We start from the raw sequence: 27,165 nt of genomic DNA, 5'->3' as shown, positions 1-27,165 counted from the left end.
CTGTGTGCTCATATTTGTGTCTGAGGAGGGAACTGGTCTTCTGGAATGTTTTGTCGCAGAGCTCACAGGCGTACGTACCACTTTCTGTCTTCTTCAGCTTCCTGTCCGACACATCGTCCAGCAGGAAGTCCCCGTCAGGAAACTCCACCTGCACACACACACACACACACACACACACACACACACACACACACACACACACACACACACACACACACACACACACACACACACACACACACACACACACACACACACACACACACACACACACAGGCACGCACACACACACCCTTTAGTTCCTGATAATCCCACACCTGACTGCCCCCCCCTGATCCACAGTCTGGACAGAGCTTAAAGGTAAGTCCCTAAAAAAGGGGGGACATATGGGGGCGGGCTGGGGGGGGGTGGAGATGAAGGTGAACAACAGGTGTTTAAGGAGGTTGATCAACAACAACACGGTGTATCTGTGGGGGGGGGGGGGTCCCAGAGATACCCTCATATAGAGTCTCTCTTAATGAACCACACACTGAAGATCTGGTGAAACGAAACTTGTGTTCAGAAGAAACCTATATTGTGGCGTATGTTGGAACTTTAGTATTTGAAACATTTGTAAAATATAGTGTTTAAAGAGTTTGTTGGGGGTTGTTGGGACCCTTACACCACCCACCCTGATCTATGACCTCATCAGGGTCTCTGTGGGCCTCATGGTCTTCAGGGGTCGGATCAAATTTGGAGAATTGATTGAAATGTGATTTAAACATTTCCTTACATTAACTGAATGTATGTAATGTCAGTTTTCGCACGTACATGCGAGTAAACAACAGCAACCCGGACCGTGTACTTGAGACCCGGTTCTAACACTGATCTGTGAGGACACTATCTGAGATCTGGTTTACCTGGAACCCAGGTTTCCGTTGGTACTTCCTCCTCTGCTGGATGTCGTTGAAGGAGCTGAAGCTGTAGGCCATGTGGGGCAGGAAGCTCAGGGGGTCCAGACCTGGGTACGAGCTGAGGCCCGGGACCTGGGCCGCGGAGAGGAAGCTGGGCGGAGGGAACGCTCCGTGGGGGTGCAGCGAGGAGTAGACCGGGCCTCCGGAGAACAGGTTCATCCCGAACAGGGGACTGGAGCCCCCCTCCGAGACCTCCTTCTTGATGTGGACCAGGTCCTCACTGAACCCGTTGACCCGGGGCCTCTTGGACAGCAGCTTCTGGACCAGGTGTTTGGGCAGTGACAGGTCGAGGGGAGAGTCCCCAGGGGGGTCATCTGAGGCCAGGCTGTTGGGGGTGTAGGAGGTCTTTGAGGAGGTGGAGGACAGGTTGAGGGGGGAGGGAGTGTTGGTCCTCAGGGGGTCCAGAGAATCCCCCCCGGTCGGCCTGGAGGTCTTACTGAGTCTATGGGAAGCGTCTCCGTTAGTGAAGTGCATCATGGGGGACCGGCAGAGGTCTGGGGTCGGGGTCTTCCTCTTCAGACCCCCCCCCTGCTGGTTCTGGTTCCTCCACTGAGAGAACCACTCCCTCACAAAGTCCTGCGGGAGCCCCACAGCGAGGGAGATCTGGAGCAGCTGGTCTGGACTGGGATCGCTGTTTAGTGCAAAGTAGTTCCTCAGCAGAGAGACCAGGTCTTTGAAGGGGTGGGGGGGGCTGGTGGCAGTCTCGGTGGTGGACCCCTCGGGGGGGCTGCTATCCGGTTGCAGCACCGCCTGGATCTCCTGGTTCTTGCGGCACTGGTACCGCTCGTGCTGGTGCAGCGGAATGGGCCCTGGGAAGGCCTGCTTACAGAACTGACAGCAGAACAGGAAGTGGTTCTGCCCATCTGGATCCCGCCCCCCCAAGTGGCTGGGCTTCTCCTTCTTGAAGTTCATCTTGGACTCGATGAGGTTCCTGGCCTCGTTCACCTTCTGCAGCGTGAAGTCCATGATGGTCTTGGTGGGGCTGCCCCCCCCCTCCATCTGGGCCCCCAGCTCCTTCATGTAGGCCCGGACCTTCTGGACCTCCTCCGGGTTCCCGTCCACCTTCTGCCGGGTCACCGTGTTGTCCACGATCTGGAGCACCTTCTGGACCTCGCACAGGTTCCCCAGGCCCAGCAGGTCCAGCCCCCCCCGGCCCCCCAGGCCCAGCAGGGGGTTCTGGGAGGAGCTATGGACCCCCCCGTTCAAGTAGACCCCCGGACCCCCAAACCTGTGCTGGGCCATCAGGAGCCGGTACTCGTTGAAGTCCAGCGGCTCGGCCTTGATATCCGGCTGCTGGTCGGGGGGCTCCAAGGGCCCCCGATGCTCCAGGGGCCCCCGGGACTCCAGCTTGTGTCTCAGCTGAGCGAGGGCCGGGCTCCCCGGGGAGGAGGTGCTGGAGCTGGGGGAGGACCCGGGTCTGGATCCAGGTTTGGATCCGGTCCGCGAGATCAAGCCGATGCACTTCCTACTGCTGATGTGGGAGCTGTAGGACCCGGAGTGAGAGAACCTCTTCTTACAGTGAGAGCACTCGTAGGGTTTCTCCCCTGAAACAACAACAAATCAATCAATCAATCAATCAATCAATCGATCAATCAAAGTTACTGAGGAATAACTGAAGGAGGAGCAGATCTCCGATATATCATCTCTATATCGATGATATAATAATAGATGGATGATATCACCTTGAAGAGGTCTAGAGTCTGAGGAACTCACCACTGTGGATGCGCAGGTGCTCCTTCAGGTGATGCTTGTATTTGAAGGCTTTCCCACACTCGCTGCATTTGAACTTCCTGTTTCCTGCGGCCTCGCCGATCAGCGCCTGCACACACACTCTGATCAATACCTGCACACGCACTCTGATCAATACCTGCACACGCACTCTGATCAACACCTGCACACGCACTCTGATCAACACCTGCACACGCACTCTGATCAACACCTGCACACGCACTCTGATCAACACCTGCACACGCACTCTGATCAACACCTGCACACGCACTCTGATCAACACCAACCTGCACACGCACTCTGATCAACACCTGCACACGCACTCTGATCAACACCTGCACACGCACTCTGATCAACAGCTGCACACGCACTCTGATCAACACCTGCACACACACTCTGATCAACACCTGCACACGCACTCTGATCAACACCTGCACACGCACTCTGATCAACACCTGCACACGCACTCTGATCAACACCTGCACACGCACTCTGATCAACACCTGCACATGCACTCTGATCAACAGCTGCACACACACTCTGATCAACAGCTGCACACACACTCTGATCAACACTATGTCCGACCATGAGCTCTACGAACCCTTCCAATCAGGCTTCAGATCCAACCACAGCACAGAGACGGCCCTTATTAAAATAACCAATGACCTCCTCATAGCCGCCGATTCAGGCCTCGTCAGCATCCTTATCCTCCTGGACATCTCCGCCGCATTCGACACAGTCTCCCACACTATCCTACTCAACCGCCTATCCGTCTACCTTGGCCTCTCTGGTACAGCCCTCTCCTGGTTCCATTCCTACCTCTTCAACAGGCAACAGTTTGTGACCATCGGAAAATCCAGCTCTCCCCCAGCCCCTGTCAACCAAGGTGTGCCGCAAGGTTCAGTGCTCGGCCCCCTTCTATTCAACATCTACATGCTCCCCCTCGGTGAAATCCTCCGCCGACATGGTCTCAACTTCCACTCCTATGCCGACGACACCCAACTCTACATCAGTACCAATCCATCATCCCAGCTACCCCCACTGTCACTTGTCAACTGCCTCCGCGACATCCAAGCCTGGATGTCAAAAAATCTACTTAAACTCAACAATAACAAAACAGAGCTCATGGTTGTGGCCCCAAAAACACTGCTCCGGAAGGTTGGAAATCTGCTCCTCACCATCGATGGCGGCTCCATCCACCCTTCCCCTGAGGTTCGCAGCCTGGGCGTCACTCTGGACTCTAGCCTCACCTTCAACTCCCACATCAGGTCTACTGTCAAAACTGCTTTCTTTCACCTACGAAACATCTCCAGACTCCGGCCCTCTCTCCCCGACCCCGTTGCAGAAACATTAATTCATACCTTCATCTCTTCTCGTCTGGACTACTGCAATGGAGTTCTGTTCGGGGTCACCAGCAAAGCCCTGGACAGGCTCCAGTACGTCCAGAACTCTGCAGCCAGGCTCCTCACCCACACTAAGCCCTGGCAACACATCACCCCTACCCTCATCCACCTTCACTGGCTCCCGGTCAAGTCATGCATCCAGTACAAACTCCTCCTGCTAACTTACAAATCTCTCCACTCCCTAGCCCCTCCATACATCTCTGACCTCCTTCAGCCCTACACCCCCTCTCGTCACCTGCGGTCCTCTGACAAAGGGCTGCTCTCCATCCAGCGCTCCAAGCTGAAAACATTTGGCAACAGAGCCTTCCGTGTCGCAGCCCCCACCCTCTGGAATTCTCTCCCCTGTGCAATCAGGAATGCAGACACTCTGGACACCTTCAAAAAACACCTCAAACACCATCTGTTCACTCAGGCCTTTGGCCTCAACTAATATACAGTACTCAGCAACCTGTTCCTGTTTTTGTTTTCTTCAGCCTATGTATCTTTATTATTACTTTTTGTTTTGTTACTTCCCATTGTAAAGCGTCCTTGGGTTTCGTGAAAGGCGCTATATAAATTGAAATTATTATTATTATTATTATTAACACCTGCACACACACTCTGATCAACACCTGCACACACACTCTGATCAACACCTGCACATGCACTCTGATCAACACCTGCACACGCACTCTGATCAACACCTGCACACGCACTCTGATCAACACCTGCACACGCACTCTGATCAACACCTGCACACGCACTCTGATCAGCACCTGGATTACACTCATGGTGTATATCATTTAAAACATCTCTGAATATCTGTGATGAGACGGGTTTCTGAATATTGTGTCAAATGTGTTGAAATGTGAACGTGTTCTCTCTTTCTGTACACCTGTAAATAAACAATAACATTTCCTCCATCAGCCCGAAGAGGAGAGGAGCTCGTCTTTAGGGTGCTTAGTATTTAGAGGATGCATGGGGGGGACACATATCCAGCTGCAGTCCTTTGACTGGTACACTAAAACCCTGAACAACGTTATTATAATATATTGTACACATAGATCTGTATTTCATCTTAATGTCAGTTTTAAGGAGCAGACTTTATGATGCAACAGAATCTGAAGGAGCTTTACATAAACAGTCTACCAGCTGACAGCAGAGTGTGTGTGCAGAGTGTGTGTGCAGAGTGTGTGTGCAGAGTGTGTGTTTAACAGAGTAACTGCAGGACACAGATTAACAGGTGTTTATGGGATTACATCGTTTAAAGCCGCCTGGGGGGGGGGGGGGGCAGGTGACTGAGTCTCGTTATGGGGGGTAACTGGGTAATTGACTGAGAGCGTCTCGTTATCAGATTACTGATGATCACCCTAACTGTGAGTGTGTATGTGTGTACCTGCTCTGTGGTTGGTCAGTTGCTGGTCATGTGATGCTCCAGGTGTGTGTGTGTGTGTGTACCTGCTCTGTGGTTGGTCGGTGGTTGGTCATGTGACGCTCCAGGTGAGCTTGGTGGCTGAAGGTGTCGCTGCAGGTGGGGCAGGTGAAGCTCTCTCTCTCCTGGAGGCTCTCATGTCGGTACCTGATGTGTTCCTTCAGAGACGAGAGGCGCTTGTATCCTCGATTGCAGAACGGACAGGTGAGCATCGCCGAGAAGTCGTCCGCCGACCCTGAGAGGAGATCTGGGGGGGGATCAGTTTTTATTTAGATGGTTGTTGTTATTTACAGTTTTTATTTAGATCCGGGGGGTCCAAACCTTTTTCACCGAGGGCCACAGACAGAAAGATATACGAAGGGTTGGGCCGCTCACTAGAGGTTTTTCGCCTCGTAAGTTCAGTTATCAGTTGGAAAAATCAATCAAATGCAGTAAATGATGCTGTGAGCGTTATCAGCTGATTGATGATAACAAGGAGAAATATGAAGCGTGTATTTCAAGCTTGTTATGTGAACAGGTCTTTGGGCTTTTTTCTTATCAACTAAGATTTGATAGAAAATGTTTCCAACTTGAATTGAGTCAATTTATTTTAAATGTGGGCTTATTAACAAATGAATACTACTGTAGGGCTGTGCGATTATGGCAAAAATCATAATCACGATTATTTGGTCAATAATTGATATCACGATTATTTTGACGATTATTCATTGACCTATTTTACCAATAAACAAGATCAATAAATGTGTTGGAGCGCACTTCCAAAACCATACTAAACATATATTAATATGATAAATAAAAATAAATTAGACCAAAATAAATTAAATCAAATATGTTGCAGTGCACTGTCACAACCTACTGAAAACTCCTTAACATATAGCTAACATTTTGGTAAAACATATTCAACATATTCCACTCAGTTAAACGTTGAAGGCTGGCCAACCGTCATGGTCCAGAAGTAACAGGAAATAAATGTTGAACTACAATTTAAGACCAAATAAAAATGTTTAGGCCACCATGGCAAATGCTGGTAGGGCTGCTCATGTCATCTCTTAAAGATTTTTTTGCAAGAAATACCAGCCTGTTTACATGGTCTGGTTTCAGAGATGAGCGCAGGCAGGTGACAATATTGCCACCTGCACTGAAGACCCTCTCTGAAGAGGAACTTGTGGCAGTGCTGCCACATATGACACAGGAAAAAAAGAAAAGACTCTGAAGAACCCTTTCTTTGCCATTATATAAAAATAGTGTTGCTACAAAAGTATAAATTAGGCTTACTAATAAGACAACTCAGATCTGAAGCTACACAGTAATCTGCTGCAGCAACAGTGCAATAAAAAAGACAACATTAATAGAATCAAACCCATTTTTTGTTGCATTTTATTAGAGTATACAAATAAATGCCTTTAAAATAGGATGCAAGCAACACTAGTTTCTGAACTGATAGACTATAATCAATTTAAACAGAACAGATCTTAATGTTTGCATTCTTATACCATTTTGTACAATAATTATCATGAATAAATTCAAACAAACTAAAACTTACAGCAGATTAATAACGGTATCTAAATTGAGTTTTTATTATATCAAAAACCTGTTGAAATGCTGCTGTTATTTTTACTGTCCCACAAAAGTGCGTCGCAGCCTCCAGGAAAGCTTCTTTCACAACTTCGCCGTCTTCGAAAGACTTCATGTGTTTCGCAAGAACGTGACTGACACGATAAGATGCTCTGGTAGCAGCCTTGCTCTTGTTGTTGGGCCTGGTGGAAATGGACTGCTGTGCATTTAGCTGTGCTCTCAGGCCCCTCCCCTTTTGGAGCGTAGGGCAGAATTAGGAGGGAATTCCGTCTCGTAGCGTTTGTGCACTGTTTTGAAATGCCGCTCCTAAATTACCCTTCTTCGATAAAGCCACGCTCGCATTGCAGATGAGACAGACGGACTTTGAATTGGAATAGATACAAAAATAATGATCCTCCCACTTGGAGTGAAAATTATATATTTTGGGCTTTTTTGCTTCTGCCATAATTGCGGTCTTGTGTGTGTGCGGACTGTCACTCCTGTTGACCATCCATGCTGTTGACACGGACAACATCAGCGAACTAGTGCACTGCTCACCAGCCACGCCCGGACACATGGGGTGAGGCCGGCCAATCACAAAGCTTTGATGCGTTCAAGTGCATTATTCTGGCACGGGAACATTATGTTACAGGACATTAACGATAAAACAGAATATTGTTGTTCTATTTTTAGACACATCTCGCGATCGACTGGGAATCTCCCCGCGACCCTTCTTTTTAACTAGTTGCTGCTCTTGTTCTGACATCTTCGCTTGCGCTGAACACTCACAACACATGTCACTCCCACGTGGCCGAGTGGGCTTTTAGGGAGGGGCGAAAGCGCACCCAGCAAAATAATCATATTTTGTCAATTATGCTGTTTTCCTAATCGTCGCAAGTCATAATCGTAATCGCGATTAAAATACGATTAATTGCACAGCCCTATACTACTGTGTAATACATTTTTACATTTATATTTAAGAAGTACAATATAAGACAAGCACAAGTTTAATTTGAGAGCCATATTATATTATACTTTTTGAATTTGCTGAGGGCCGTCTCAAACTGGTCCACGAGCCGTATTTGGCCCCCGGGCCGTAGTTTGGACACCCTTGATTTAGATGGTTGCTGTTATTTACAGTTTTTATTTAGATGGTTGTTGTTATTTACAGTTTGTATTTAGATGGTTGTTGTTATTTACAGTTTGTATTTAGATGGTTGTTGTTATTTACAGTTTGTATTTAGATGGTTGTTGTTATTTACAGTTTTTATTTAGATGGTTGTTGTTATTTACAGTTTGTATTTAGATGGCTGTTGTTATTTACAGTTTTGATTTAGATGGTTGTTGTTTATTTAGATGGTTGTTGTTATTTACAGTTTGTATTTAGATGGTTGTTGTTATTTACAGTTTGTATTTAGATGGTTGTTGTTATTTACAGTTTGTATTTAGATGGTTGTTGTTATTTACAGTTGTATTTAGATGGTTGTTGTTATTTACAGTTTGTATTTAGATGGCTGTTGTTATTTACAGTTTTGATTTAGATGGTTGTTGTTTATTTAGATGGTTGTTGTTATTTACAGTTTGTATTTAGATGGTTGTTGTTATTTACAGTTTTATTTAGATGGTTGTTGTTATTACAGTTTTTATTTAGATTGTTGTTGTTATTTACACTTTGTATTTATATTGTTGTTGTTATTTACAGTTTGTATTTAGATGGTTGCTGTTATTTACAGTTTTTATTTAGATGGTTGTTGTTTATTTAGATGGTTGTTGTTATTTACAGTTTTTTCTTTTTTTCTTTAGATATTTATTGTTATTTACAGTTTTAATTTAGATGATTGTTGTTATTTACAGTTTTTATTTAGATGGTTGTTGTTATTTACAGTTTTTATTTAGATGGTTGTTGTTTATTTAGATGGTTGTTGTTATTTACAGTTTAAATGTTTTGTATTTAGATGGTTGTTGTTTATTTAGATTGTTGTTGTTATTTACACTTTGTATTTATATTGTTGTTGTTATTTACAGTTTGTATTTAGATGGTTGCTGTTATTTACAGTTTTAATTTAGATGGTTGTTGTTATTACAGTTTTTTATTTATTTTATTTATTTATTTATTGTTATTTACAGTTTTAATTTAGATGATTGTTGTTATTTACAGTTTTTATTTAGATGGTTGTTGTTTATTTAGATGGTTGTTGTTTATTTAGATGGTTGATGTTATTTACAGTTTTTATTTAGATGGTTGTTGTTTATTTAGATGGTTGTTGTTATTTACAGTTTAAATGCTTTGTATTTAGATGGTTGTTGTTTATTTAGATGGTTGTTGTTATTTACAGTTTTTATTTAGATGGTTCAAGGTTCTTTATTTTGTCATACGAACATAGCTACAGATTAGTCACAGGCTTCTCCAACACAATAACACAGATAAACAGAAACATATACTGCAAGTAAATATTACAAAGTAAATACAGAAAGTGAAATAGTGCAATAAGAGTCTATATGCAAGCTATTGGAATGATATATTAGATACATAAATAAATAATTACTACGTAGCAGATGAATGTTATGGATGTTGTTTCAACAGTTCAGGTGTTTAACAGTCGTATTTCCTGTGCCTCCACGTGAGGTCGGCACAGACCCTGGGGGTTTTTAATCAACACTTAAAACTCACTTTTTCTCTTTGGCTTTTGTTTAATTATCTATTTATTCATTTATTTAGTTATTTAGTTCTTTATTTATTCATTTAGTTCTTTACTTTAATATTTATAACATAACATAGGATTTCATAAAGTATTTTTAAAATAGTTTATACATTATTCGAATATAGGAATAGTAGATAGGATTACTTAAAATATAGTACCTTATATTTGATCTTTTTTCCCTTTAGACCCTTACCCTTACCCACCCCCCATTTCCCCTCTGCTGGTCTATGGCCTTGTAGAGGGTAACGGTCCCCTCTGCTGGTCTATGGCCTTGTAGAGGGTAACGGTCCCCTCTGCTGGTCTATAGCCTTGTAGAGGGTAATGGTCCCCTCTGCTGGTATATAGCCTTGTAGAGGGTAACGGTCCCCTCTGCTGGTCTATGGTCTTGTAGAGGGTAACGGTCCCCTCTGCTGGTCTATGGCCTTGTAGAGGGTAACGGTTCCCTCTGGTGGTCTATGGCCTTGTAGAGGGTAACGGCCCCCTCTGCTGGTCTATGGCCTTGTAGAGGGTAACGGTCCCCTCTGCTGGTCTATGGCCTTGTAGAGGGTAACGGTCCCCTCTGCTGGTCTATGGCCTTGTAGAGGGTAACGGCCCCCTCTGCTGGTCTATGGCCTTGTAGAGGGTAACGGTTCCCTCTGCTGGTCTATGGCCTTGTAGAGGGTAACGGTTCCCTCTGCTGGTCTATGGCCTTGTAGAGGGTAACGGTCCCCTCTGCTGGTCTATGGCCTTGTAGAGGGTAACGGTCCCCTCTGCTGGTCTATGGCCTTGTAGAGGGTAACGGTCCCCTCTGCTGGTCTATGGCCTTGTAGAGGGTAACGGTCCCCTCTGCTGGTCTATGGCCTTGTAGAGGGTAATGGTCCCCTCTGCTGGTATATGGCCTTGTAGAGGGTAACGGTCCCCTCTGCTGGTCTATGGCCTTGTAGAGGGTAACGGTCCCCTCTGCTGGTCTATGGTCTTGTAGAGGGTAACGGTAACCTCTGCTGGTCTATGGCCTTGTAGAGGGTAACGGTCCCCTCTGCTGGTCTATGGCCTTGTAGAGGGTAACGGTCCCCTCTGCTGGTCTATGGTCTTGTAGAGGGTAACGGTCCCCTCTGCTGGTCTATGGCCTTGTAGAGGGTAATGGTCCCCTCTGCTGGTCTATGGCCTTGTAGAGGGTAACGGTCCCCTCTGCTGGTCTATGGCCTTGTAGAGGGTAACGGTCCCCTCTGCTGGTCTATGGCCTTGTAGAGCAGGCATCCTCAAACTACGGACTCCGGTCCGGATCCGGACCGAACCACCACTGTCTCCGGACTCTGAGAAAATTATAGTTTTCATATGTATTATCTCTCTGTATTATATGTGAGACATCGCCACAACGCATTCGCAACGAGTCAAAATTCTCCGCTATGTCCACTGCAAACAGCGCTCTGCATGTCTGACTGTTCCACTGTGTTCCACCTGTGTGTGTCAACGCTTTGGTCCAATCACATTCAGCATCCAGTCAGCGTTTTTTCCCCCCAAACAATCTGCGAATCAGAGGCACAGTAGGGCGGGTCTTCGCGGAATGCGGGTGGGAAAAATGTGTGTGTCTCTTTCAACCTGTTTAAGTCAGAGCGAGAATTAAAAAAAACAAAATTCAGAGCGAGAGTTAACAGCTCATCTAGTTCCATCTGTACTGTAGCTAGTAGCCTAGTTTCACCTACCGGGGTGGCAACTGACACCCTAAAAATAGGCCTTGCCACCCCAGCTGCCACCCCAGTTGGCAGCTTTGTTTTGAAAGAAAAGTTGTGGCTCATCGGACATTTATGAGAGAAAATCTCTAATGTCCGAGTGCAAATGAATGCAGCACAAGATGCACGTCATGCACATCCCCCGGTCCTGGCGCGAGTGTGGACATACGATTGGCGGCGATTTCATTTTGAACTGGACGGCGCAAAACGAGAAGCATTCGGACCCAAGCACTGAAGGAATGAGGTATTTGCGGTCTACAATGACAGAGAAGAGACTGTCAGTTTGACTGTACTCAGCATTGAATCAAAACGCTCTAAAGCTGTTGATCTTAATACGTTTGTGAAATGGTAATCGCCGCATTCAGCTGTAATAGACATGTCAACTTGATGCTCTGCTCACGGATGAGCATACACAACTATTAAAGGTGGGGTAGGTAAGTTTCAGAAACCGGCTCGAGTGCACTAAAATTTGAAAATACACAGCCGAAAAGAATCCGCCCCTTCCTTCAGACTTCCTTACAGAGCACCTCCTCCAACACACATGAACGCGCACATGACGTCTGCAGACTGGTGAAAGTGGCCGCCTGGCGAGTCATTGAAGTACTGCTGCAATGCACGCCCAATGAGGGCACGAGATACATTTGTGCGTGCACGAGATGACGGCTTCCACAGATGACATTTTTTTATGGATTTTTTGTCAAATACTTCAGATATTCATTGCTATCGGGATGTTAAGAGCATTCCATGGAATATAACAAAAAGTGTATCTCGAGCCGGTTTCTCAAACTTACCTACCCCACCTTTAAGATGATGACCTTACGTGTGTAAATATATTTTTTTCTTTGAGGGGGTCTGCCCCCAAAAAACAGTTTTAAGTCCTGAGAAAGTCAAATAAGACGGTGTGTAAAACTTCACTGCCCAGCCAAAAAAAAGTAACCACTTTGATTGAACTAGGCCAGTAGGTAAGGGCTTTCCACTGGATAATAACTGCAGTATAAAAGAATGCATGACTGAAGTGATGGAGACCATGTTGAAGGCAAACAAAAAGAGGAAATAACAGGTCAAATCAAGCAAATCCCCTCTCAGATTGCACAGCAACCAGAAGAACATAAATACTGGCTGGTGATTTGATTCATCAGCTTTGTGATGGAATAAAAAATGCACAGTGCATTTCCTTAGCTGTGGGTGAGTCCACTGACACCACTGACAATGCTCAGTTGCTGGTGTGTGAGTTTTTATGATGAGGCAAAGGGGGAGTTTGTTGAAGATGTGTTGGGCCTGACGAACCTCAGTGGACACACAAGGGGGGAAGACATTTATAAAGCAATAATGGGAATGCTGAATGAAAGAGGGTGCAGCTGCCTTTATTCCTAACTGTGCAGCTCTTACACTGCGACTCTGAGGGGTCAAGCACAGAAACAATAACAATGAAAACGGCTGCATACAGATTATTTTTGTTTTTGCAACCTCGTGTTAAGAATCTTGTTGCAATTATTTAAAAGTTTGAATGACCGTAATAAACGGACCTTTGTCTTATTGAAACATTTATTTTGGACCTTTAAGATTTGTATTTGAGTACCCCTGTTGTAGAGGGTAACGGTTCCCCTCTGCTGGTCTATGGCCTTGTAGAGGGTAACGGTCCCCTCTGCTGGTCTATGGCCTTGTAGGGGGGTAACGGTCCCCTCTGCTGGTCTATGGCCTTGTAGAGGGTAATGGTCCCTCTGGCTGGTCTATGGCTTTGTAGAGGGTAACGGTCCCCTCTGCTGGTCTATGGCCTTGTAGAGGGTAACGGTCCCCTCTGCTGGTCTATGGCCTTGTAGGGGGTAACGGTCCCCTCTGCTGGTCTATGGCCTTGTAGAGGGTAATGGTCCCCTCTGCTGGTATATGGCCTTGTAGAGGGTAACGGTCCCCTCTGCTGGTCTATGGCCTTGTAGAGGTAAACGGTTCCCTCTGCTGGTATATGGCTTTGTAGAGGGTAACGGTTCCCTCTGCTGGTCTATGGCTTTGTAGAGGGGTAACGGTTCCCTCTGCTGGTCTATGGCCTTGTAGAGGGTAACGGTCCCTCTGCTGGTCTATGGCCTTGTAGAGGGTAACGGTCCCCTCTGCTGGTCTATGGCCTTGTAGAGGGTAACGGTCCCCTCTGCTGGTCTATGGCCTTGTAGAGGGTAACGGTCCCCTCTGCTGGTCTATGGCCTTGTAGAGGGTAACGGTTCCCTCTGCTGGTCTATGGCCTTAGTAGAGGGTAACGGTCCCCTCTGCTGGTCTATGGCCTTGTAGAGGGTAACGGTCCCCTCTGCTGGTCTATGGCCTTGTAGAGGGTAAACGGTCCCCTCTGCTGGTCTATGGCCTTGTAGAGGGTAACGGTTCCCTCTGCTGGTCTATGGCCTTGTAGAGGGTAACGGTCCCCTCTGCTGGTCTATGGCCTTGTAGAGGGTAACGGTCCCCTCTGCTGGTCTATGGCCTTGTAGAGGGTAACGGTCCCCTCTGCTGGTCTATGGCCTTGTAGAGGGTAACGGTCCCCTCTGCTGGTCTATGGCCTTGTAGAGGGCAACGGTCCCCTCTGCTGGTCTATGGCCTTGTAGAGGGTAACGGTCCCCTCTGCTGGTCTATGGCCTTGTAGAGGGTAACGGTCCCCTCTGCTGGTCTATGGCCTTGTAGAGGGTAACGGTTCCCTCTGCTGGTCTATGGCCTTGTAGAGGGTAACGGTTCCCCTCTGCTGGTCTATGGCCTTGTAGAGAGGTAACGGTCCCTCTGCTGGTCTATGGCCTTGTAGAGGGTAACGGTCCCCTCTGCTGGTCTATGGCCTTGTAGAGGGTAACGGTCCCTCTGCTGGTCTATGGCCTTGTAGAGGGTAACGGTCCCCTCTGCTGGTCTATGGCCTTGTAGAGGGTAACGGTCCCCTCTGCTGGTCTATGGCCTTGTAGAGGGTAACGGTCCCCTCTGCTGGTCTATGGCCTTGTAGAGGGTAACGGTCCCTCTGCTGTCTATGGCCTTGTAGAGGGTACCGGTCCCCTCTGCTGGTCTATGGCCTTGTAGAGGGTAACGGTTCCCTCTGCTGGTCTATGGCCTTGTAGAGGGTAACGGTCCCTCTGCTGGTCTATGGCCTTGTAGAGGGTACGGTCCCCTCTGCTGGTCTATGGCCTTGTAGAGGGTAACGGTCCCCTCTGCTGGTCTATGGTCTTGTAGAGGGTAACGGTCCCTCTGCTGGTCTATGGCCTTGTAGAGGGTAACGGTCCCCTCTGCTGGTCTATGGCCTTGTAGAGAGGTAACGGTTCCCTCGTGCTGGTCTATGGCCTTGTAGAGGGTAACGGTCCCCTCTGCTGGTCTATGGCCTTGTAGAGGGTAACGGTCCCCTCTGCTGGTCTATGGCCTTGTAGAGGGTAACGGTCCCCTTGCTTGGTCTATGGCCTTGTAGAGGGTAACGGTCCCCTCTCTGGTCTATGGCCTTGTAGGAGGTACGGTGCCCCTCTGCTGGTCTCTGGCCTTGTAGAGGGTAACGGTTCCCTCTGCTGGTCTATGGCCTTGTAGAGGGTAACGGTCCCCTCTGCTGGTCTATGGCCTTGTAGAGGGGTAACGGTCCCCTCTGCTGGGTCTATGGCCTTGTAGAGGGTAACGGTCCCTCTGCTGGTCTATGGCCTTGTAGAGGGTAACGGTCCCCTCTGCTGGTCTATGGCCTTGTAGAGGGTAACGTTCCCCTCTGCTGGTCTATGGCCTTGTAGAGGGTAACGGTCCCCTCTGCTGGTCTATGGCCTTGTAGAGGGTAACTGGTCCCCTCTGCTGGTCTAGGCCTTGTAGAGGGTAACGGTCCCCTCTGCTGGTCTATGGCCTTGTAGAGGTAACGGTCACCTATGCTGGTTCTTGGCCTTGTAGAGGGTAACGGTCCCCTCTGCTGGTCTATGGCCTTGTAGAGTGGTAACGGTCCCCTCTGCTGGTCTATGGCCTTGTAGAGGGTAACGGTTCCCCTCTGCTGGTCTATGGCCTTGTAGAGGGTACGGTCCCCTCTGCTGGTCTATGGCCTTGTAGAGGGTAACGGTCCCCTCTGCTGGTCTATGGCCTTGTAAGAGGGTAACGGTTCCCTCTGCTGGTCTATGGCCTTGTAGAGGGTAACGGTCCCCCTCTGCTGGTCTATGGCCTTGTAGAGGGTAACGGTCCCCTCTGCTGGTCTATGGCCTTGTAAGGGTAACGGTCCCCTCTGCTGGTCTATGGCCTTGTAGAGGGTAACGGTCCCTTGTAGAGGTAACCGGTCCCCTCTGCTGTCTATGGCCTTGTAGAGGGTAACGGTCCCCTCTGGCTGTCTATGGCCTTGTAGAGGGTAACGGTCCCCTCTGGCTGGTCTATGGCCTTGTAGAGGGTAACGGTCCCCTCTGCTGGTCCTATGGCCTTGTAGAGGGTAACGGTCCCCTCTGCTGGTCTATGGCCTTGTAGAGGGGTAACGGTCCCCTCTGCTGGTCTATGGCCTTGTAGAGGGTAACGGTCCCCTCTGCTGGTTCTATGGTCTTGTAGAGGGTAACGGTCCCCTCTGCTGGTCTATGGCCTTGTAGAGGGTAACGGTGCCCTCTTGCTGGTCTAATGGCCTTGTAGAGGGTAACGGTCCCCTCTGCTGTCTAGTGGCTTGTAGAGGGTAACGGTCCCCTCTGCTGGTCTATTGCCTTGTAGAGGGTAACGATCCCCTCTGCTGGTCTATGGCCTTGTAGAGGGTAACGGTTCCCTCTGCTGGTCTATGGCCTTGTAGAGGGTAACGGTCCCCTCTGCTGGTCTATGGCCTTGTAGAGGGTAACGGTCCCCTCTGCTGGTCTATGGCCTGTAGAGGGTAACGGTCCCCTCTGCTGGTCTATGGCCTTGTAGAGGGTAACGGTCCCCTCTGCTGGTCTATGGCCTTGTAGAGGGTAACGGTCCCCTCTGCTGGTCTATGGCCTTGTAGAGGGTAACGGTCCCCTCTGCTGGTCTATGGCCTTGTAGAGGGTAACGGTCCCCTCTGCTGGTCTATGGCCTTGTAGAGGGTAACGGTCCCCTCTGCTGGTCTATGGCCTTGTAGAGGGTAACGGTCCCCCTCTGCTGGTCTTATGGCCTGTAGGAGGGTAACGGTCCCCCTCTGCTGGTCTATGGCGTTGTAGAGGGTAACGGCCCCCTCTGCTGGTCTATGGCCTTGTAGGGGGTAACGGTCCCCTCTGCTGGTCTATGGCCTTGTAGAGGGTAATGGTCCCCTCTGCTGGTCTATGGCCTTGTAGAGGGTAACGGTCCCCTCTGCTGGTCTATGGCCTTGTAGAGGGTAACGGGGTACAGAGTCGCTTAGATAAGCGGGGGAGTGCATCTGACGAAGAGATAGGTTGTTGTGCTCCCTCTCTCTGTTTCTTATCTATATCTATAGAACTGCTCGGGTCTTGATAGATTGAATGGGGAAGTTCATGAGATCTTTCTAGAGGGTTATCAAGAATAACTTTTATCCAATGACCTTTTCCCTCTCTGTCTGTGTCTGTGTATTCTCTTGTTCCGATTAACCCAGCCAAATCTTTGTTCTTGTTTTGTGTCTATATCTACGCCGGGATCCGGAGTCGAGGCTGATCCTCTTGCTGTAGTCCTGCCTTGGGTCTCGTCATGCTGCTTCCCTGATGGCTTCCACAGGATTTTAGCTAACATCCTCGTGGATTCATCTTCTTATTACAGACACATGCATTTCCTAACATTCGGTCTATATGCTGTAAAATGTATTATCTCTTTGATTTACACACGGCATCTATTGCACTTCTGTCCGTCCTGGGAGAAGGATCCCTCCTCTGTTGCTCTCCCTGAGGTTTCTCCCATGTTCCCCTTAAACCGTGGGTTTTCTCTGGAAGCTTTTCCTTGTACAATGTGAGGGTCTAAGGATAGAGGGTCTGAGGACAGAGGGTCTAAGGACAGAGGGTCTAAGGAGAGAGGGTCTAAGGACAGAGGGTCTAAGGATAGAGGGTCCGAGGACAGAGGGTCTAAGGATAGAGGGTCTAAGGATAGAGGGTCTGAGGACAGAGGGTCTAAGGACAGAGAGTCTGAGGACAGAGGGTCTAAGGAGAGAGGGTCTAAGGACAGAGGGTCTAAGGAGAGAGGGTCTGAGGACAGAGGGTCTAAGGACAGAGGGTCTAAGGACATATTTGTATCTGTTCTTCACTGTAATAATCGTTGTTCCAGGCCTCACCGTGCTCGCTCTCGTCCTGCCCGGCGGCCTCAGGTGTTCCCAGGCGCATCAGCTCCTCCGGGGCTTCTGGGTAAATGATGGCGGTGTCGCTGCGCTGCAGGTATTCTGCGATGGATCCCGGGTGACTGTCGTCGTCATGGTTACGCTTCAGGAAGAAGTCATCGAGCTCGGAGACGTCCAGACTCTCTGCTGAGGAAACACGGTGAGTTCAATAGACATTTAAAGAATATAATCATAGAAACACATCACTATAAGTACACACGATATATGACGCAGAAACTGAAGAAATGAATGATGGAGTTCCTCAGGGAAACGTCCTCGGCCCTCTTAGTTTGACTTTGCATGCTCACAAAACAGCAACATATTTCAACATAACATTTAAATACCAATAGAACTAGGTGAAAAACAACCACTTTATTCAGGTTCATCATTTTCTAAAGCGGAAATATCTGGGTAATCAGCCCTGGTTTCAGACAGAGGGTGAAAAGAGGTGCTGCAGCTCAGGCAGTATGACAGACATAAAGAGCTTTTTGAACATTAAAGGATACATGTTTAAACTGTTATGGAGGACCCAGCGTGAGCCCTGAGGGACTCAAGTCTAACTCTGGAGACTTGACCTTCTTTCACAACACAACAAACCGTAACGTCACATGAATCTGTTTCTGTTTCCTCTGTTGTCTGTTTGAGGACACGTGAAACTTGTCATAATTAATTACTAAACTATATGTTTCACCAACACAGCAAACAATCTGACAACCTGACATCTTGGTGCCAGGATAACAACCTCCATCTCAACGTCAGCAAAACCAAGGAGCTGATTGTGGATTACAGGAAGCGGCAGAGAGAGGGACACGCCCCCATCGCCATCAATGGGACTACGGTGGAGAGAGTCAGCAGCTTCAGGTTCCTCTGTATCCACATCACTGAGGACCTGACATGGACTCATCACTGAGGACCTGACATGGACTCATCACTGAGGACCTGACGTGGACTCATCAATGAGGATCTGACATGGACTCACCACTGAGGACCTGACATGGACTCATCACTGAGGACCTGACATGGATTCATCACTGAGGACCTGACATGGACTCACCACTGAGGACCTGACATGGACTCATCACTGAGGACCTGACATGGACTCATCACTGAGGACCTGACATGGACTCATCACTGCGGACCTGACTCATCACTGAGGACCTGACTCATCACTGAGGACCTGACGTGGACTCATCACTGAGGACCTGACATGGACTCATCACTGAGGATCTGACATGGACTCATCACTGAGGACCTGATATGGACTCATCACTGAGGACCTGACATGGATTCATCACTGAGGACCTGACATGGACTCACCACTGAGGACCTGACATGGACTCATCACTGAGGACCTGACATGGACTCATCACTGAGGACCTGACATGGACTCATCACTGCGGACCTGACATGGACTCATCACTGAGGACCTGACTCATCACTGAGGACCTGACGTGGACTCATCACTGAGGACCTGACATGGACTCATCACTGAGGATCTGACATGGACTCATCACTGAGGACCTGACATGGACTCATCACTGAGGACCTGACATGGACTCATCACTGAGGACCTGACATGGACTCATCACTGAGGATCTGACATGGACTCATCACTGAGGATCTGACATGGACTCATCACCGAGGACCTGCCATGGACTCATCACTGCGGACCTGACTCATCACTGAGGACCTGATGTGGACTCATCACTGAGGATCTGACATGGACTCATCACTGAGGACTTGATGTGGACTCATCACTGAGGACCTGACATGGACTCATCACTGAGGATCTGACATGGACTCATCACTGAGGACCTGACATGGACTCATCACTGCGGACCTGACTCATCACTGAGGACCTGACATGGACTCATCACTGCGGACCTGACTCATCACTGAGGACCTGACGTGGACTCCCTGACGTGGACTCTTCACTGAGGACCTGACGTGGACTCATCACTGAGGACCTGACGTGGACTCATCACTGAGGAGCTGACATGGACTCATCACTGAGGACCTGACATGGACTCATCACTGAGGACCTGACGTGGACTCATCTTTGAGGACCTGACGTGGACTCATCACTGAGGACCTGACGTGGACTCATCACTGAGGACCTGACGTGGACTCATCACTGAGGACCTGACGTGGACTCATCACTGAGGACCTGACATGGACTCATCACACTTTTGGTGATGGTGTTAGTGGAGGCTGAGGAGGTTCAACATGGACTCCAGGATAGTCTGCACCTTCTACAGGTGCACCATAGAGAGGATCCTGACCTTCTACAGGTGCACCATAGAGAGGATCCTGACCTTCTAAAGGTGCACCATAGAGAGGATACTGACCTTCTACAGGTGCACCATAGAGAGCATCCTGACCTTCTACAGGTGCACCATAGAGAGCATCCTGACCTTCTACAGGTGCTCCATAGAGAGCATCCTGACCTTCTACAGGTGCTCCATAGAGAGGATCCTGACCTTCTACAGGTGCTCCATAGAGAGGATCCTGACCTTCTACAGGTGCACCATAGAGAGGATCCTGACCTTCTACAGGTGCACCATAGAGAGGATCCTGACCTTCTACAGGTGTACCATAGAGAGGATCCTGACCTTCTACAGGTGCTCCATAGAGAGTATCCTGACCTTCTACAGGTGCTCCATGGAGAGTATCCTGACCTTCTACAGGTGCACCATAGAGAGGATCCTGACCTTCTACAGGTGCACCATAGAGAGCATCCTGACCTTCTACAGGTGCTCCATAGAGAGCATCCTGACCTACAGGTGCTCCATAGAGAGGATCCTGACCTTCTACAGGTGCTCCATGGAGAGTATCCTGACCTTCTACAGGTGCACCATAGAGAGGATCCTGACCTTCTACAGGTGCACCATAGAGAGCATCCTGACCTTATACAGGTGCTCCATAGAGAGCATCCTGACCTACAGGTGCTCCATAGAGAGGATCCTGACCTTCTACAGGTGCACCATAGAGAGGATCCTGATCTTCTACAGGTGCACCATAGAGAGGATCCTGACCTTCTAAAGGTGCACCATAGAGAGGATCCTGACCTTCTACAGGTGCACCATAGAGAGCATCCTGACCTTCTACAGGTGCACCATAGAGAGCATCCTGACCTTCTACAGGTGCTCCATAGAGAGGATCCTGACCTTCTACAGGTGCACCATAGAGAGGATCCTGACCTTCTACAGGTGCTCCATAGAGAGGATCCTGACCTTCTACAGGTGCTCCATAGAGAGGATCCTGACCTTCTACAGGTGCTCCATGGAGAGTATCCTGACCTTCTACAGGTGCACCATAGAGAGCATCCTGACCTACAGGTGCTCCATAGAGAGGATCCTGACCTTCTACAGGTGCTCCATGGAGAGTATCCTGACCTTCTACAGGTGCACCATAGAGAGGATCCTGACCTTCTACAGGTGCACGATAGAGAGCATCCTGACCTTCTACAGGTGCTCCATAGAGAGCATCCTGACCTACAGGTGCTCCATAGAGAGGATCCTGACCTTCTACAGGTGCACCATAGAGAGGATCCTGACCTTCTACAGGTGCACCGCCCTAAATCGTAAGACTTTACAGAGGGTGGTGAAAACTGCACATCATCACCAGGACCCTAACCCAGGACGGAGCTGCCATCCATGGAGGACCTCTACTCCCAGCGGCTCAGGAAGAAATCCCTCCGGATTATAAAATACCCCCATCACCCCAACCACAAACTGTTCTGTCTGCTGTCGTCTAGCAGGCGGTACAGCAGCATCAGGACTAAAACCACCAGACTCAGGGACAGTTTCAGGACTAAAACCTCCAGACTCAGAGACAGTTTCAGGTCTAAAACCACCAGACTCAGGGACAGTTTCAGGACTAAAACCACCAGACTCAGGGAGAGTTTCAGGACTAAAACCACCAGACTCAGGGACAGCATCAGCACTAAAACCACCAGACTCAGAGACAGTTTCAGGACTAAAACCACCAGACTCAGAGACAGTTTCAGGACTAAAACCACCAGACTCAGAGACAGTTTCAGGACTAAAACCACCAGACTCAGGGACAGCATCAGGACTAAAACCACCAGACTCAGAGACAGCTTCAGGACTAAAACCACCAGACTCAGGGACAGTTTCAGGACTAAAACCACCAGACTCAGGGACAGTTTCAGGACTAAAACCACCAAACTCAGAGACAGTTTCAGGACTAAAACCACCAGACTCAGAGAAAGTTTCAGGACTAAAACCACCAGACTCAGGGACAGTTTCAGGACTAAAACCACCAGATTCAGAGACAGTTTCAGGACTAAAACCACCAGACTCAGGGACAGTTTCAGGACTAAAACCACCAGATTCAGAGACAGTTTCAGGACTAAAACCACCAGACTCAGGGACAGTTTCAGGACTAAAACCACCAGACTCAGGGACAGTTTCAGGACTAAAACCACCAGACTCAGAGACAGTTTCAGGACTAAAACCACCAGACTCAGAGACAGTTTCAGGACTAAAACCACCAGACTCAGGGACAGTTTCAGGACTAAAACCACCAGACTCAGGGACAGTTTCAGGACTAAAACCACCAGACTCAGAGACAGTTTCAGGTCTAAAACCACCAGACTCAGAGACAGCATCAGGAATAAAACCATCAGACTCAGAGACAGTTTCAGGTCTAAAACCACCAGACTCAGAGACAGTTTCAGGACTAAAACCACCAGACTCAGGGACAGTTTCAGGACTAAAACCACCAGACTCAGGGACAGTTTCAGGACTAAAACCACCAGACTCAGAGACAGTTTCAGGTCTAAAACCACCAGACTCAGAGACAGTTTCAGGACTAAAACCACCAGACTCAGAGACAGCTTCAGGACTAAAACCACCAGACTCAGAGACAGTTTCAGGACTAAAACCACCAGACTCAGAGACAGCATCAGGTCTAAAACCACCAGACTCAGAGACAGTTTCAGGACTAAAACCACCAGACTCAGAGACAGCTTCAGGACTAAAACCACCAGACTCAGAGACAGTTTCAGGACTAAAACCACCAGACTCAGAGACAGCATCAGGACTAAAACCACCAGACTCAGGGTCAGTTTCAGGTCTAAAACCACCAGACTCAGGAACAGTTTCAGGACTAAAACCACCAGACTCAGGGACAGTTTCAGGTCTAAAACCACCAGACTCAGAGACAGTTTCAGGACTACAACCACCAGACTCAGGGACAGTTTCATCCCACAGGCCATAAGACTGTTAAACACCTGCACTTTGAAACAACATCCATAACATTAATCTGGCTGCAACTTGGAATTGATTGATCCAATATATCATATTCCAATCACTTGTATACAGACTCTTATTACACTATTTTACTATTTTACTTTTTGTAATTACTTGCACTATTTTTTCTGTTGATCTGTTGGAGGAGCCTGTGACCTCAGATTGTCATCGTTATAACTACACTGTAGCTATGTACGTATGACTAATAAAGGCCTTGAACCTTTAAGATGCCAATAAAGAGATATTTAATAATTAAATTCACAAAATACAAAAAATAACTCTTAGAGCAATAATGAATATTCAACCAATCGAAGGAGAAAACAAATGTGGCTTTTAGCTTTTGTAAATTCAATTATATTCTCTATATATTTCTGATTATTGTTTCTAAGTATCTCACCTGCACTGTTCCCCTCCACAGCCTCACACTCTCTCCTGTCATCTGGAATACATATTCCAATGTGTTCAACAAAACATGTCACGTGCAATCAAATAACAGTTTTATGAGAATTTCTCCAAATTAAATCACTGTGTGCAGATATTTTTATAATGAACTTGTCTGTCCTCAATGTCCTAAATGTCCTCAATGTCCTAAATGTCCTCAATGTCCTAAATGACCTCAAAGTCCTCAATGTCCTCAATGTCCTAATTGTCCTCAATGCCCTAAATGTCCTCAAAGTCCTCAATGTCCTCAAAGTCCTCAATGTCCTCAATGTCCTCAATGTCCTAATTGTCCTAATTTTCCTCAATCCACAGCAGAAAATAAACACATTCAGAATGTATATCTATGTTTTTTTCTTTTCTTTGTTTCTGTTCTGATTTTATGTAAAGCGTATTTGAGCATTAGGAAAAGCGCTATAAAAACCCCATGTATTATTATTATTATTATTATTATTATTATTATTATTATTATATGAATCTGATTGGCTCACCTGTGCCGTCTAGGTGTGTGTTGGAGCCTCCTCTCCAGGAGGGGTCCTCGCTGCCCCCCCCGTCTCTATAGGACAACAGGGCGGGGGCGACCCGGGGGGAGGGAACCTCATCCTCCCCCCCCCTCCCCCCTCCTCCCCCGTTAGTGAGGTCATCAGAAAGCATCCGTTCGTCCTCGTCCATATCCGGGCCCGACAGCAATCGCTCATAACTGGACCCTGAAACACAAACACACACCGAGCTTAGCATCAGGCATGGGCGTCGCAGCCATTATATGAGGGTGGGACAAGTCCCCCCCACTTTTTCAAATGATTCGTTTAGACCCCCCCACTTCTACCATGTGGAAAGTCCGTGAATCGATCTCTCCACTCGCCGCACTCTGTAGAGCGCTGTGTCAGTGCTTCACTATCAAATCCATTCCACTTGCTTATTGAGAGAATGCCCAAATCAATGAAACTCCGTACCATGTTTTCACTGCTACTTTGTACCAAGGCAGATTCTCCCATAGCGCGCGCATGTTCAAGGAGTGTTGCCATAGTTGGACAGCTCAGATCTGTTGTATGAAGCGATGCTGGTAGCGGAGGTAAGGCACACACACCAAATGTTCAGGACATTGTTAATACAGCGAAAATCAAAGCTGACGATCTCTTGGTTTTAAAGAAGAGGAAAGTAAGTCATCAGCTGGTAGCGGTTAATCAGTTACCAGTGATGGCGGCGTCGGCATCACACTTCTGGAGAGGAGTTTGGTCTTTATGTCATGATAGAGAGATACAAATAGTGAATAGTTTAGATGAGAAAAGGCATCGAAATGCCAGGTTACTAGTATTTAACATGTAAACAGGGAACATGAATAACCCCATCTCTCTGTGCTCATGTAAACACCATGATGTACTGTAGAGACGCAGTCAGTGTGTTTCACTGGAGCCTCAGTTTGATAAGAGATTATTTTCTGAGTTCTTTAACTTCGGTACTCTCTCTCACAATGATAATGTGCATTATGTTTTAATTATACTTATCATTCAGAAGCTTTTTGTGTGTGTTTATGTTTTACTGAGTGCTTATAGGCCATTTCCATCCCAGTGTTCAGTTAACTATTTATTTTCTGTGCACATTACATAGACTAGCTAATATTCTACCTACTGCTTGGGGCTTTGAGTCTTCAACATGTTCAATGTCACAGACTGGGACTTACTTTAGAGTCAGTTGTATTTACATTCAGTTTGACTTGTTATGATTCAATGTGAAAGAGTATACTGCTCAGTAAATAATGATCACTTCACCACCTCTGTTGACATCTAGGCGCTTGAGAGTGAGTCAGAGGCAGAACACAGGGACAGTGGAGAGAGGTCCGTTGCTGAGGTGAGTGATGAAAGGGAAATGACAGTTTAGAGTAAATTGTGATGTGGACTCTCATCCCAGAGTGTTCAGGAAATCAGTGGGGATATTGAACAGGAAGCATTTCAGTCAAGGGGCATCATGTGACCAATATAGACTGAAGAGCAACATTTAAGTCAGTGATACCATTCCTAGGTGAACTTAACATCCGTATGGAGTCAGATCAGTCTCAATATTAATAAATGCTCACAGAAGGATTCACAAATGTATTTTGCGATTTATATATAAATGACTCTCCACAACAATATCTCTCAATGCACTCACAAATATTTATTGTTGTATATAAATGTACAAAAAATGGGCATTTAAACTGCTTTTTATTAATTCAAAGACGGCTCTGAATGAATAATCAAATATGTTTCCTTTATTTACAACTGGATGAAATTACAAAATGCACCCATCATTTCCCTCATGCTAGTATAGCCACAAAGAAGTATCAAACCACCTGTTAGAATGCACCAGAATACAGGAAATCAATTTGTTTTCGTGGTGGAGGACCCCCACACCCCCCGTTAAAGATGTCTCCCCCACATTCAGGATGCTTCCTACGCCCATGGCATCAGGGGGGGGGCAACATGACCTAGCTTAACATCAGGTCTGGAAACAGCTCAAATCAGTCTTTATTTAGAGATGTTCTTTATACATCGTTATGCTATGATAGCCTTAAATCTTCACTACTGATATATCTGCTGTTACCCCCCCCCCCTCAGTGATCCTCTGCAGTTACCCCCCCCCCCTCAGTGATCCTCTGCAGTTACCCCCCCCCACTCAGTGATCCTCTGCAGTTACCCCCCCCCCCTCAGTGATCCTCTGCAGTTACCCCCCCCCTCAGTGATCCTCTGCAGTTACCCCCCCCCCCTCAGTGATCCTCTGCAGTTACCCCCCCCCTCAGTGATCCTCTGCTGTTACCCCCCCCCCCTCAGTGATCCTCTGCTGTTACCCCTCCTATCCCTTCCCCCCCCCCTCAGGTGATCCTCTGCAGTTACCCCCCCCCTCAGTGATCCTCTGCAGTTACCCCCCCCCTCAGTGATCCTCTGCAGTTACCCCCCCCCAGTGATCCTCTGCTGTTACCCCCCCCCTCAGTGATCCTCTGCAGTTACCCCCCCCCCTCAGTGATCCTCTGCTGTTACCCCCCCCCCCTCAGTGATCCTCTGCAGTTACCCCCCCCCTCAGTGATCCTCTGCAGTTACCCCCCCCTCAGTGATCCTCTGCTGTTACCCCCCCCCTCAGTGATCCTCTGCTGTTACCCCCCCCCAGTGATCCTCTGCAGTTCCCCCCCCCTCAGTGATCCTCTGCAGTTCCCCCCCCCCCTCAGTGATCCTCTGCAGCTCCCCCCCCCAGTGATCCTCTGCAGTTACCTCCCCCCTCAGTGATCCTCTGCTGTTACCCCCCCCCCCCCCCCCTTAGTGATCCTCTGCAGTTACCCACCCCCCCCCAGTGATCCTCTGCAGTTACCCCCCCCAGTGATCCTCTGCAGTTTCCCCCCCCCCTCAGTGATCCTCTGCAGTTACCCCCCCCCCCTCAGTGATCCTCTGCTGTTACCGACCCCCCCCCCCCTCAGGTGATCCTCTGCAGTTACCCACCCCCCCAGTGATCCTCTGCAGTTCCCCCCCCCCCTCCAGTGATCCTCTGCAGTTACCCCCCCCCCCTCAGTGATCCTCTGCTGTTACCCCCCCCCCCCTCAGTGATCCTCTGCAGTTACCCACCCCCCCCAGTGATCCTCTGCAGTTCCCCCCCCCCTCAGTGATCCTCTGCAGTTACCCCCCCCCAGTGATCCTCCTGCAGTTCCCCCCCCCCCTCAGTGATCCTCTGCAGTTACCCCCCCCCCTCAGTGATCCTCTGCTGTTACCGACCACCCCCCCCCCTCAGTGATCCTCTGCAGTTCCCCACCCCCCC

At 48.2% G+C, this 27,165-nt stretch overlaps 1 protein-coding gene across 1 annotated transcript; it reads right to left on the bottom strand.

Annotated features, from left to right (window-relative positions):
- LOC117556482 (zinc finger E-box-binding homeobox 2-like) lies at positions 1 to 24,092 on the bottom strand (the record flags this gene model as incomplete). Its single annotated transcript, XM_034231808.1, is given in 7 exon segments — positions 1 to 148; positions 900 to 2,497; positions 2,667 to 2,772; positions 5,522 to 5,742; positions 17,630 to 17,818; positions 23,345 to 23,386; positions 23,877 to 24,092. Coding segments are annotated over 7 exon segments (2,520 nt in total), but the record flags the coding sequence as incomplete, so codon positions are not given.
- Positions 24,093 to 27,165: the final 3,073 nt, after the last annotated feature.

This window comes from Gymnodraco acuticeps, unplaced genomic scaffold (assembly GCF_902827175.1).
Source record: "Gymnodraco acuticeps unplaced genomic scaffold, fGymAcu1.1, whole genome shotgun sequence".
Lineage (NCBI taxonomy): Eukaryota > Metazoa > Chordata > Actinopteri > Perciformes > Bathydraconidae > Gymnodraco > Gymnodraco acuticeps.
This window is presented reverse-complemented; position numbering and strand designations above follow the sequence as displayed.